The sequence below is a fragment of the Pristis pectinata genome, chromosome 2 (genome assembly GCF_009764475.1).
Source record: "Pristis pectinata isolate sPriPec2 chromosome 2, sPriPec2.1.pri, whole genome shotgun sequence".
NCBI classification, from domain to species: Eukaryota; Metazoa; Chordata; class Chondrichthyes; order Rhinopristiformes; family Pristidae; genus Pristis; species Pristis pectinata.
The window spans coordinates 612,008-626,167 of record NC_067406.1 but is presented as its reverse complement, the minus strand read 5'-3'; the positions used below and the strand labels follow the sequence as shown (position 1 = coordinate 626,167).

The 14,160-nt window shown below is 57.5% G+C and overlaps 1 protein-coding gene across 1 annotated transcript in view; it reads right to left on the bottom strand.

The window, feature by feature from the left end:
- adam19a (ADAM metallopeptidase domain 19a) overlaps positions 1-6,208 on the bottom strand; it is a 69,049-nt gene extending 62,841 nt beyond the window's left edge. The window contains exons 1-3 of the mRNA XM_052036600.1: positions 6,078-6,208; positions 5,602-5,681; positions 4,748-4,824 (exon numbers count right to left, since the gene is read on the bottom strand). Coding sequence (XP_051892560.1) covers positions 4,748-4,824; positions 5,602-5,681; positions 6,078-6,156 — 236 coding nt within the window. The 5' untranslated portion in view covers positions 6,157-6,208. The remainder of the gene's footprint in view (positions 1-4,747; positions 4,825-5,601; positions 5,682-6,077) is intronic.
- Positions 6,209-14,160: the final 7,952 nt, after the last annotated feature.

Genomic DNA, 14,160 nt, shown 5'->3' with positions numbered 1-14,160 from the left:
TATCTACCAATGTTGCCACTTTCCACTTCATTATAAACCGTGCTGACCATGATGCCTATCGATGCCAGCCTCACTTGACTGCATTCGGCCCCTCTCCTTCCGTGCTTTCCCATCCAAGTACCTGCCCAACACCTTTTGAACATTGTACCTGCCTCCACCACCTCCTCTGGCAGCTGGTTCCAGATGTTCACCACCCTGTGTGGAAAATGTACCCCTCAAATCTCCTTTAAACTTCTCCCTTCTCACCTTAAATCTCTGGTTCTAGTTCTGGACTTCTGTCCTGGGAAAAAGACTCTACTTTACCTGTGCCCCTCATTGTATAAACCTCCACAAGGTCACCCCTCAGCCTCCCATGTCCCAGTGAGGACAATCCCAGCCTCCATCCCAGGCAACGTTCCGGTGACTCTCTCCTGCACTCTCTCTATTGCTCCTACACCCTTCCTGTGGTGTGGTGACCAGAATGGCCGAACGGCCTCCTCTCACTCCTAGTTCTCATGTGTTGCCCTTCAGCCCATCACATGCATACCAACCATCAAGAACCCATTTCCACTAATCCCACTGACCAGCAGTTGGTCTGTTGCCTACTTTGCTCTGTGATTCAAATTCTCATCAAGATACTTCAAAACTGTGAGAGTCTCTGCCTCCACCACCCTCTCGGGCAGTGCATTCCAGATCCCAACCACCCCCCGCATGAAAAGTTCTTCTTCAGATCCCCTGTAAACCTCCTACCCCTTGCCCTAAACCCATGCGCTCTTTCCTCTGGCTCACACTCTGGGTCTCTGGCTGGTCAGAATGAATGCCCAGTGGCCGTGCCTTCAGCTACCTCGGCCCTGAGCTTTGCGCACACCTCCCCCCCCCAGCACAGAGTCTCACTGGTGATGCTGTGCTCCATGCCCTGTGTGACCGGTAGTTGTGCAAGGCTGCACACCGTTCCACTGGTGGGGGGGGGGGGGTGAGGTTTAACCACAGGCTGCTGTGCTTGTACCAAGTCAGGGAATGGAAACTTGACAGAGCGGCTGAGCTCAGCCAGCAGCAGTGCTGTGCTCAGCCATGCTCAGCGGGTAACTCAGCCAGCAGCAGAGCTGTGCTCAGTGGGTAACTCAGCCAACTGTAGTCACACACCAGACACACAGAGATTCTGCAGATGCTGGAATCTGGAGCAATACACAAAGTGCTGGAGGAACTCAGCAGGTCAGGCAGCATCACCGGAGGGAAATAAACGGTCAGCGTTTCGGGCCGAGACTCTTCAATGGGACTGGAAAGGAAGAGGGGATTCTAGTTTCTGCCAGAGGTCAGCAGTGACCCTTGGCCATTTATTCCTCTGCTGCCCTGCTCCAGCTGAGGAAGACAACAGTTCCACAAGCGCACACTAACCCATACAGATCTGCCCCTTCCCACAGGAAGTGTAATGAGCTAAAACATGCCTCATCTTACTTCCTGTCAGTCACTTATAAGGATCAGATTTCTTTATTAGTCACACACACATTGAAATACACAGTGAAATACATCTTTTGCGTAGAGTGTTCTGGGGGCAGCCCGCAAGTGTCACCACGCTTCCGGCGCCAACATAGCACACCCACAACTTCGTAACCCATACGTCTTTGGAATGTGGGAGGAAACCGGAGCACCCGGCGGTAGCTACACTACCACTACTTTCTGACAAACAGTAAAGGTCCCAAGACCACTGCCCACAGGCTGCTAATCACAAAAGTAACCCTCCACCACCTCTGTCTCCTATTACCCAGCCAGTTTTGGATGTCATGGACTATGACCTTTTGGACACAGGAGGCATTAATGAAGTTCATGTAGACTTGGGCAGCTGTGCCAGATGTTTGAATGTCCTTCCTGATGACACACACTTGTGACACAAACTGGGGGTCCGGTGTGATCTGTGTCAGGCTGTGTTTGTGGTTTCTGGGGGAGATGAAAGATAACAGTTCACCGGGTGAGCGGTGGGCAGGCACGGTGGTGTAGCGGTGAGCGTTACGCTATTACAGCACCAGCGACCCAGGTTCAATTCCGGCCACTGCCTGTGAGGAGTTTGTACATTCTCCCCGTGTCTGTGTGGGTTTCCTCCGGGTGCTCCAGTTTCCTCCCACATTCCAAAGATGTACGGGTTAGGAAGTTGTGGACATGCTACGTTGGTGCTGGAAGCGTGGCGACACTTGCGGGCTGCCCTCAGAATACTCTCCGCAAAAGATGCATTTCACTGTGTGTTTCGATGTACATGTGACTGATGAAGATCTTGTCTTATCTAATGGGAAATCTGGTGGTGTCGACGGTGAAGATAATGTTAGGCTGCAGAAGGATATTGCTCAGTAGAGCAATGGCAGATGGTTTAACCCTGATAAATACAAGGTGATAGGATTTGAGGGGTCTAACATAATAGGCTGTATGTGGTGAATGGTAGAGTCACAGGGAGTATGGAGGGACAGAGAGAGACCTTGGTGTACATCCATGGACGTCTGAAGTTGGCAGCATGGGTACACAATACAGTGGGGCATAGAGTATGACAACGTGCAGGTCAGGGCAGAATTTGGTTAGGTCCACAGTGTACAGTTCTGGTCCCCACACTACAGGAAGGATGTGACTGCACTGGAGAGGGTGCAGAGGAGGTTTCCCAGGACGTGGCCTGGGGTGGGGGGTTTATGAGGGCAGACGGGTCTGTTTTTAACCATAGAATCATAGAACAATACAGGCCCTTTGGCCCACCATTTTTGGAGCAGAGGAGGCTGAGAGGGGACTCACAGAGGTGTACAAAATGATGAGGCATAGATAGGGTGGAGAGTGAGGAAGTTTTCCCCATAGCAGAGGTACTTAAAGCCAGAGACCATAGGTTGGAGGCTGCCCAGAATCCACCCCACCCCACACGAGGCTGGTTGTGATCAGGAACACACTGGAGAGACAGGAACTCTCATCAAATGTAAACATTAGCTGGGTAAACAACAGCTGGCACAGCTGTCCAAGGAACCCCACCAGTTAACAGCTGTCCGAGGAACATCCATCAGTAAACAGCTGGCACAGCTGTCCAAGGAACCCCACCAGTTAACAGCTGGCACAGCTGTCCGAGGAACATCCATCAGTAAACAGCTGGCACAGCTGCCCACGGAAACCAGTAAACAGCTGGCACAGCTGCCCAAGAGCCACAGCCAGCTGTGGTGGAACAAAGCAGATTGAAGAAAGGTTGCTCACAGAACTTCTTCCATGTACAATCTGTTCATCCCATTCCCAACTCTTGGAACTCCGTGGATTGGAGCTTCCCATTTCCTTTTGGAAACGGTGACAGATAAATCAATCTGCTGACCCCAGTCTCTCAGACAGCCATTCCCAAGTATTCCCTGTCTGGCAATTCTTTTCTTGCATCCGTTTTGCCAGTTGTCGTAATCCACTCCACTGCCCTGGACCCTTCCCACAGAGGGAACACTTTCTCAGCCTGTTCTACCACATTCAGGACTTTGACTTCAAACACTTCCTTCAAATCAAGTCCTAAACTTCACAACTTGACAGGGAACAACACCACCTCCTTCATCCTACTTAGCATGGTCAGCACAGTCAGTGTATGCTGAAGTGCTTATTCATGTGCTGTTAGAACTAAGGTCCCTCAGACCCTGAGAACATTCTCCAGCACCCTCTGAAGGGCCTTCACACCCTCCCTGTGCACTGACCAGAACTAGAGGGAGGGTGTGAAGGGGGCAGAGTCATAGAGCACAGAAACAGGCCCTTCGGCCCAATTGGTCCATACCGACTAAGATTCCCATCTAAGCCAGTCCCATTTGCCTGCATTTGGCCCATATCCCTCCATACCTTTCCTATCCATTAACCTGTCCAAGTACCTTTTAAATGTAGCTGATGTACCTGCCTCACCACTTCCTCTGGCAGCTCCTTCCATATACGCACCACCCTTTGGGTGAAAAAGTTGCCCCTCTGGTCCCTATTAATTCTCTCCCCTCTCACCTTAAATCTGTGCCCTCTAGTTTCCCAACCCTGGGGAAAAGACTGTGCACATTCTCCCTATCTGTGCCCCTCATGATTTTATACACCTCTATAAGGTCACCCCTCATTCTCCTAAACTTCAATGAAAAAAGTCCCAACCTACTCAACCTCCCTCCATAACTCAGGCCCTCAAGTCCTGGCAACATCCTTGTAAATCTCCTCTGCACTCTTTCTAACAATGGCATCTTTCCTATAGCAGGGCAACCAAAACTGAACACAATATTACAAATGCAGCCTCACCAACATCTCATACAAGAGTGTTTTGTGTGTCAGTGACCGGGGGATAGTTTTCTGTAGCCCCTGTAGGGAGCACGAGGTTGGGATCTTAGATTAAGCCAGAGACTGGGAAGGGAACAGAACACCTCCCACTGGGAATCACTGCCAGGGTCAGCATTCAAGATTAAATTGGAGAAGAGGTCAGAAGGAAAGGGGATGAAGAATTTGGGAAGGTGGGAATGAGGCAGCAATTCGGCCCTTGGTGCTGTTGCTCAACATCAGCCCAGCATTCAGCCAGTTGAGCACAGGGAGAGGAGGCTGCCAGCTCTCCAGCATGTTCCCTCATACAGGGTGTGTGTGTGCAACCCCTGGGGCTGGCTCCAATCATATCGTGCCCTGGGATCCCCAGCGCTGGGGCTTCTCTGCTACATCTGTGAACTATCGCCATTGGTGGCATGACTGTAGGTGGTACAGCACTGTCTGTGTCACAGCCCACCGTTAGTTGGAGAAGTGTATCATCACTGCGGTCAGTACTCACTGGTTACGCTTGATGTCCAAGACCAGCTCTCTGTTGTCGACAGACACACCCAGCACACCACCATCTGGGCACAGCTCCTGGCAAATGCAAACAGTCAGCTCAGTATCAGGCTCAGTGTGTATGTGTGGGACCCGTCACCCAGTGAAAGACAGTGTGTGTGGGACCCGTCGCCCAGTGAGGGTCAGTGTGCATGGGACCCGTCGCCCAGTGAGGGTCAGTGTGCGTGTGTGGGACCCGTCGCCCAGTGAGGGTCAGTGTGTGTGGGACCCGTCGCCCAGTGAGGGTCAGTGTGTGTGGGACCCGTCACCCAGTGAGGGTCAGTGTGTGTGGGACCCGTCGCCCAGTGAGGGTCAGTGTGTGTGTGTGGGACCCGTCGCCCAGTGAGGGTCAGTGTGTGGGTGGGACCCATCGCCCAGTGAGGGTCAGTGTGTGTGGGACCAGTCCCCAATGAGGGTCAGTGTGTGGGTGGGACCCGTCGCCCAATGAGGGTCAGTGTGTGGGTGGGACCCGTCGCCCAGTGAGGGTCAGTGTGTGTGTGGGACCCGTCGCCCAGTGAGGGTCAGTGTGTGTGTGGGACCCGTCGCCCAGTGAGGGTCAGTGTGGGTGGGACCCGTCCCCCAGTGAGGGTCAGTGTGGGTGGGACCCGTCACCCAGTGAGGGACAGTGTGTGTGGGACCCGTCCCCAATGAGGGTCAGTGTGTGTGGGACCCATTGCCCAGTGAGGGTCAGTGTGTGTGGGACCCATTGCCCAGTGAGGGTCAGTGTGTGTGTGTGTGTGGGACCCGTACCCCAGGCAGTGGAGAGGTGGGGGATAATCGGGGACTGACAGACATTCTCACAGGCCTGGCACTCACCCGGCTTTGCACAGTGACCACTCGACGACTGTCACCAAGTCCCAGCCAGTACAGGACAGTCAACTCCTCACCAGGCAGCCCTGCAGAGCAACAACAGGATGAAATCAGCACCGGTCGTCCACCACTGACCCCGGGGACCGGTCGTCCACCACTGACCCCGGGGGACCAGTTGTTCAGCACTGACCCCGGGCGTCACGTCGTCTGCCACTGACCCCGGGGGACTGGTCATTCAGCACTGACCAGGGGGGAAGGGTTGTCCACCACTGACCCCGGGGACCGGTCGTCCACCATTGACCCGGGGGGGGGGGCAGTTGTCCGCCGCCGACCCGGGGTCCGGCCTCCAGTCACGGACACAGCCGCTGGGAGCTCGGGGTGGGGGGGGGGGGGTTGCAGTGGGTCCCGGTGAGGGTCGGGCTGCGGTACCGGGACGGGGCGGCCACATCCCGGGTCTGACCCCCTCCCCCGGCCCCACTCACCGCCCGCCGGCCCCGCCGACAGCCCGAGGCCGAGCGCCAGGGCGAGGAGGGCGGGGAACCGCCCGGAGTCCGACCGCATCCCGTCCGCTGCCGACACTGAGCGCGGCCCCGCCCGCAGCCGGAGCCCGGAGCCTCCTCCCCCTCCCCCTCCCCTCCCCCTCTCCCTCCCCTCCCTCCCTCCCCCCTCCCCCTCCCCCCCTCCCTCCCCCTCCCCTCCCCTCCATCCCCCTCCCCTCCCCTCCCCTCATCCCCCTCCCCCTCCATCCACCTCTCCCTCCCCTCCCCCTCTCCCTCCCCTCCCCCTCCCCTCCCCCTCTCCCTCCCCTCTCCCTCCCCTCCCCCTCCCCTCCCCCTCCCCCTCCCCTCCCCCTCTCCCTCCCCTCCCCCTCCCCCTCCCCTCCCCCTCTCCCTCCCCTCCCCCTCCCCTCCCCCTCCCTCCCCCTCCCCCCCTCCCCTCCCCCTCCCCTCCCCTCCCTCCCCCTCCCCTCCCCTCCCTCCCCTCCCCTCCCCTCCCCCTCCCCTCCCCTCCCCCTCCCCTCCCCCTCCCCCTCCCCTCTCCCTCCCCCTCCCCTCCCCCTCCCCCTCCCCTCCCCCTCCCCCTCTCCCTCCCCTCCCCTCCCCTCTCCCTCCCCTCCCCCTCCCCCTCCCCTCCCCCTCCCCTCCCCCTCCCCTCCCCTCCCCCTCACCTCCCGTCCCCCTCTCCCTCCCCTCCCCTCTCCCTCACCTCCCGTCCCCCTCTCCCTCCCCTCCCCTCACCTCCCGTCCCCCTCTCCCTCCCCTCCCCTGTCCCTCCCCTCCCCTCCCCCTCCCCTCCCCCTCCTCCCTCCTACCCCTCCTCTCCCTCCCCTCCCCTCCCTCCACCATCCCTCCCCCTCCTTCCCCTCCCGTCTCCCCTCCCCACCCTCCACCATCCCTCCCCCTCCCCTCCCTCTCCCTCCACCCACCCCATCCCCCCTCCCTCCCCCCCTCCCTCCCCTCCCCTCCCCCCTCCCCTCCCTTCCCCCTCCCCCTCCCCCTCCCCTCCCTCCCCCTCCCCCTTCCCTCCCCCCTCCCTCCCCTCCCCTCCCCCCTCCCTCCTCCCTCTCCTCCCCCCTCCCTCCTCCCTCTCCTCCCCCCTCCCTCCCCTCCCCCTCCCCCCCTCCCTCCTCCCTCTCCTCCCCCCTCCCTCCTCCCTCTCCTCCCACTCCCCCTCTCCTCCCCCTCCCCTCCCCCTCCCCTTCCCTCCCTCCACCATCCCTCCCCCTCCCCTCCCCTCCCCTCCACTCCCTCCCCCTCCCCTCCCATCCCCTCCCTCCCCCTCCCCACCCCTCCCCACCCCTCTCCTCCTTCCCCCTCCCCTCCCTCCCCTCCCTCCCCTCCCCCTCCCCCCCCCCCCCCTCCCCCCTCCCCCCCTCTCCCCCTCCCCCCCTCCCCCTCCCCCCTCTCCCCCTCTCCCCCTCCCTCCCCCTTCCTCCCCCTCCCTCCCCTCCTCTCCCCCTCCCACCCCCTCCTCTCCCCCTCCCTCCCCCTCCTCTCCCCTCCTCTCCCCCTCCTCTCTCCTCCCCTCCTCCCCCTCCCCTCCCCCCCCTCCCCTCCCCCTCCTCCAATCCTCCCCCTCCTCCCTCCTACCCCTCCTCTCCCTCCCCTCCTCTCCCCTCCCTCCACCATCCCTCCCCCTCCTCTCCCCTCCCGTCCTCCCCTCCCCACCCTCCACCATCCCTCCCCCTCCCCTCCCTCTCCCTCCACCCACCCCCTCCCCCCTCCCTCCCATCCCCCTCCCCCTCCCCCCTCTCCTCCCCTCCCCTCTCCCCTCTCCTCCCCTCCCCCTCTCCCTCCTCCCCCTCCCCTCCCCCTCCCCTCCCCTCCCTCCCCTCCCTCCCCCTCCCCTCCCTTCCCCTCCCCTCCCTACCCCTCCCCCTTCTCCTCTTCCCTCTACCCTCCCGCCTCCCTCCCCCCTCCCCCTCCCCTACCCTCTCCTCCAACCCCTCACTCCTTTCCACTCCCTTCTTCCTCCCCCTCCCCTTCCCTCCAGCCTCCCCCCTCCTTCTTGCCTCCCCCTCCCTCCCCCTCATCTCCCTTCCCCTTCCTCTCTCCCGTCCACTCCCCCTCCCCCCACTCCCCTCCCCATCCCTCTCCTCCTCCCCTCCTCCTCCACCTCCTCCTCCCCCTCCCCCTCCTGCTCCCCACTCCTCCCCTCCCCCTCCCGTCCTCCACCTCCTCCCCTCCTCCTCCTCCCTCTACCCTCCCCATCTCCCCTCCCTCCTCCCTACCCCCTTCACCTCTCCTCTCCACTCCCTCCTGCCTCCCCTACCTCTTGCCTCCCCCTCCCTCCCCCATCTCCCTTCCCCCTCCCCATCCCCTCTCCTTCCTCCCCCATCTCCCTTCTCCCACCCCCTCGCCTCCCTCCCCCTCGCCTCCCTCCCCCATCTCCCTTCCCCCTCCCCATCCCCTCTCCTTCCTCCCCCATCTCCCTTCTCCCACCCCCTCGCCTCCCTCCCCCTCGCCTCCCTCCCCCATCTCCCTTCCCCCTCCCCCTCCCCTCCCTCCCCCCTCTCCTCCCCTCCCCTCTCCCCTCTCCTCCCCTCCCCCTCTCCCTCCTCCCCCTCCCCCTCTCCTCCCCCTCCCCTCCCCCTCCCCTCCCCCTCCCCTCCCCTCCCCACCCCTCCCCTCCCTCCCCTCCCTCCCCCTCCCCTCCCCTCCCTCCCCTCCCTCCCCCTCCCCTCCCTTCCCCTCCCCTCCCTACCCCTCCCCCTCCTCCTCCTCCCTCTACCCTCCCGCCTCCCTCCCCCCTCCCCCTCCCCTACCCTCTCCTCCAACCCCTCACTCCTTTCCACTCCCTTCTTCCTCCCCCTCCCCTTCCCTCCAGCCTCCCCCCTCCTTCTTGCCTCCCCCTCCCTCCCCCTCATCTCCCTTCCCCTTCCTCTCTCCCGTCCACTCCCCCTCCCCCCACTCCCCTCCCCATCCCTCTCCTCCTCCCCTCCTCCTCCACCTCCTCCTCCCCTCCCCCTCCTGCTCCCCACTCCTCCCCTCCCCCTCCCGTCCTCCACCTCCTCCCCTCCTCCTCCTCCCTCTACCCTCCCCATCTCCCCTCCCTCCTCCCTACCCCCTTCACCTCTCCTCTCCACTCCCTCCTGCCTCCCCTACCTCTTGCCTCCCCCTCCCTCCCCCATCTCCCTTCCCCCTCCCCATCCCCTCTCCTTCCTCCCCCATCTCCCTTCTCCCACCCCCTCGCCTCCCTCCCCCTCGCCTCCCTCCCCCATCTCCCTTCCCCCTCCCCATCCCCTCTCCTTCCTCCCCCATCTCCCTTCTCCCACCCCCTCGCCTCCCTCCCTCTCGCCTCCCTCCCCCATCTCCCTTCCCCCTCCCCCTCCCCTCCCTTCCCCCTCTCACCTCACGAGACATCTTGGTTTCTATGCTCCCCTCACCCACTCCAAGCCCACCCCCTCCACAGCGATCCCATCTCCCCATCAAGTCCACCGACAAGGGCGGTGCCAGTGTGGTCTGGCGCACTGACCTCTACCTTGCAGAGGGTAGACGGCAACCCTCGAACCCTCCTCACATTCACCTCTGGACTTTGACCCAACCAGCAAACACCAGACCGCTGACTCCTGCCCCATCGCAGATCTCATCACTGCACGTCACCCCTCCACAGACTCCAAACTGAGACCACACCAGCCCCATGTTTCCCATTTCACCTCTTGCCCAAGATCCACAACCAGGCCCATTGTTTCTGCCTGTTCCTGCCCACGGAACATGTACTCATTTATGATGCCATTAGGCAGGAACTTGGGAGCGTAAATTGGGAACAGATGTTCTTGGGGAAGTGCACAGCGGAAAGTGGAGGTTGTTTAAGGAATACTTGCATGGGGAGTGTGTCTGGGTGTGTGTCTGGGTGTGTGTCTGGGTGTGTGTCTGGGGGTGTGTCTGGGTGTGTGTCTGGGGGTGTGTCTGGGTGTGTGCGTGTGTGTGTGTGAGAAGCCGGGGGCTGTGACTGAGCCGGGCCAGTCTCTCTGCCTCTCTCCACAGACACAGCCGTGTGTTCATCAGTTCCTGATTTTATTCTCAGCACCCAGCAGAGGCAAGGCTCGACTTTCGATATGAAGATCCATCTATGTTCACTCCGGAGGGACAGAGACAGAGCCTCAGTCAGGGGAAGTGAACAGAAACCTGCTGACTGTCGGTGGGGAGGGGCTGCAGTACTCACCACGGACTGAGGGTCCCAGAGGGAAGGGGAACTGCTGGAACAGAGGGGTTGACTGACTGAGGAAGTCACTGCTGGCGGACGGGACCAAGGGAAGTGGCTCCGTCTGTGGGTGAACAGCCACCGAGGTTGGAGCAGCAGGAGGGTTCTGCAGGGTTTCACATCCAGGTCCCCAACTCCCTCCACCTCTTCTCCTGCCCCTCACCTCTCCCAGCCTCCTGAACGTCCACGTCCTCTGTCCTGCACTGAGCACTGGCCGATGTGTGACCCGTCCCGTACTGATCAATGTGGGACCCGTCCCATCCCGCACTGACCAACGTGGGACCCGTCCCGTCCCGCACAGATCGACGTAGGACCTGTCCCGCACCGACCGATGTGGGACCAGTTTAGATGTTTCAAAAGGGAGAGGGACGGAGGTAAGAGAGGGGCGGGAGTGGCTTTCTGATCAGGGACAGTGTCACAGCTGTAGAAAGGGAAGACGTCCTGGAGGGATCGTCCAGTGAGTCAGTGTGGGTGGAAGTCAGAAACAGATAGGGAGCGATCACTCTATTGGGAGTATTCTACAGACGCCCCCCCCAATAGCGGCAGAGACACTGAGGAGCAGATCGGGAGGTAGATTTTGGAGAGGTGCAAAAATAACGGGTTATCATGGGTGATTTCAACTTCCCTAATATTGAGTGGCACCTCCTTAGTGTAAAGGGGATAGATGGGGCCGAGTTTGTTAAATGTGTACAGGAAGGATTCCTGACACAGTATGCGGACAGGCTGTCTGGAGGAGAGGCCATACTGGACCTGGTACTAGTCAATGAGCCTGATCAGGTTTCAGATCTCTCGGTGGGAGAGCATTTTGGAGACAGTGACCATAACTCCTTGACCTTTACCATAGCCTTGGAGAGGGATAGGAGCAGACTATATGGGGAAGTATTTAACTGGGGGAGGGGGAATTATGATGCTATTAGGCAGGAACTTGGGAACGTAAATTGGGAACAGATGTTCTTGGGGAAGTGCACAGTGGAAGTGTGGAGGTTGTTTAAGGAATACTTGCATGGGCCTCTGGATAAGTTTGTCCCATTAAGGCAGGGTAAGGATGGTAGAGTGAAGGAACCGTGGTTGACACGAGATGTTGAATATCTTGTCAAGAGGAAGAAAGAAGCTTACCTGAGGTTTAGAAAGCATGGATCAGACAGGATCCATGTTACAAGGTAGCCAGGAGGGAGCTTAAGAATGGACTTAGGAGAGCTAGAAGGGGGCACGAAGTCCTTGGTGAGTAGGATCAAGGAAAGCCCCAAGGCATTCTACACGTATGTGAAGAATAAGAAGATGACTAGAGTGAGGGTAGGACCGATCAGGGATGAAAGAGGAAACATGTGCCTAGAGTCGGAAGAGGTAGGGGAGGTTCTTAATGAATACTTTGCTTCAGTATTCACCAGTGAGAGAGACCTTGACGTTTGTGAGGATGGCGTACGACAGGCTGATACGCTGGGGCATGTCGATGTGAGGAAGGAGGATGTGCTGGAACTGTTGAAAAACATTAGGATAGGTAAGTCACCGGGGCCGGACGGGATATATCCAAGGTTATAACGGGAGGTGAGGGAAGAGATTGCTGCACCTTTGGCAACGATATTTGCGTCCTCACTGGCCACAGGAGTAGTGCCAGATGATTAAGAAAGGGAGTAGGGATAACCCTGGGAATTACAGACCAGTGAGTCTTACTTCAGTGGTGGGCAAATTACTGGAGAAGATTCTCAGAGACAGGATTTATGGGCATTTAGAGAAGCATAGGCTGATAAGGGACAGTCAACATGGCTTTGTGAGGGGCAGGTCGTGCCTCATGAGCCTGATTGAATTCTTTGAGGATTTGACAAAGCACATTGATGAAGGTAGAGCAGTGGATGTGGTGTACATGGATTTTAGTAGGTTTTTGAAAAGGTTCCTCATGGAAGACTTATTCCAAAAGTCAGGAGGCATGGGATCCAGGGAAACTTGTCTGTGTGGATTCAGAATTGGGTCGCCCATAGAAGACAGAGAGGGTGGTGGTAGATGGAGCATATTCTGCCTGGAGGTCGGTGACCAGTGGTGTTCCGCAGGGATCTGTTCTGGGACCCCTGCTCTTTGTGATCTTTTATAAATGACTTGGATGAGGATGTGGAAGGGTGGGTTAGTAAGTTTGCTGCTGATACAAAGGTTGGTGGTGCTGTGGATAGTGTAGAAGGTTATGTAGATTACAACAGGATATTGATAGAATGCAGAGCTGGGCTGAGAAGTGGCAGATGGAGTTCAACCCAGATAAGTGTGAAGTGATACACTTCGGGAGATTGAATTTGAAGGCAGAATACAAGGTTAATGGCAGGACTCTTAGCAGTGTGGAGGAACAGAGGGATCTAGGGGTCCATGTCCATAGATCCCTCAAGGTTGACGTGCAGGTCGATAGGGTTGTTAAGAAGGCATATGAAGTGTTGGCCTTCATTAGTCGGGGTATTGAGTTCAAGAGAACCATAGAACCATAGAAAACTACAGCACAGAAAACCGGCCATTTGGCCCTTCTAGTCTGTGCCGAAACATTATTCTGCTAGTCCCATTTACCTGCCCCCAGCTCATACCCCTCCAGACCTCTCTCGTCCATGTATCTATCCAATTTACTCTTAAAAGTTAAGAGCGAGCCCACATTTACCACATCAGATGGCAGCCCATTCCACACTCCCACCACTCTTTGAGTGAAGAAGTTCCCTCTAATGTTCCCCCTAAACCTTTCCCCTTTCACCCTAAAGCCATGTCCTCTCGTACATCTCTCCTAATCTAGGTGGAAAGAGCCTACTTGCACTAACTCTGTCTATGCCCCTCATCATTTTGTAAACCTCTATCATATCTCCCCTCATTCTTCTCCGCTCCAAGGAATAAAGTCCTAACATGCTCAATCTTTCCCTGTAACTCAACTCCTGAAGACCCGGCAACATTCTTGTAAATCCCCTCTGCACTCTTTCAATCTTACTGACATCCTTCCTGTAGTTAGGCGACCAGAACTGCACACAATATTCTAAATTTGGTCTCACCAATGACTTATACAACCTCACCAAAACATTCCAACTCCTATACTCAATACTTTGATTTATAAATGCCAGGATGCCAAAAGCCTTCTTTACAACCCTGTCTACCTGCGACGCCACTTTCAGGGAATTATGTATCTGAACTCCCAGATCCCTTTGTTCCTCCGCACTCCTCAGTGCCCTACCATTTACTGTGTACGTCCTACCTTGATTTGTCCTTCCAAAATGCAACACCTCACACTTGTCTGCATTAAATTCCATCTGCCATTTTCTGGCCCATTCTTCCATTTGGTCCAGATCCCTCTGCAAGCTTTGAAAGCCTTCCTCGCTGTCCACTACACCTCCAATCTTAGTGTCATCCGCAAACTTGCTGATCCAATTTACCACATTATCGTCTAGATCATTGATATATACAACAAACAACAATGACCCCAACACAGATCCCTGAGGCACACCACTAGTCACAGGCCTCCAATCTGAGAAACAACCATCCACAACCACTCTCTGTCTTCTCCCACTCAGCCAATTTCGAATCCAGTTTACAACCTTACCATGGATACCCACTGACTGAACCTTCTGAACTAATCTCCCATGTGGGACCTTGTCAAAGGCCTTACTAAAGTCCATGTAGACAACATCCACAGCCTTACCTTCATCTACTTTCTTAGTGACCTCCTCAAAAAACTCCACAAGATTCGTTAAACACGATCTACCACGCACAAAGCCAATGTTGCAGCTCTATAGAACTCTTGGTTAGACCACACTTGGAGTATTGTGTTCAGTTCTGGTCGCCTCATTATATAAAGGATGTGAAGCTTTGGAGAGGGTGCAGAAGAGATTTACGAGGATGTTGCCTGGA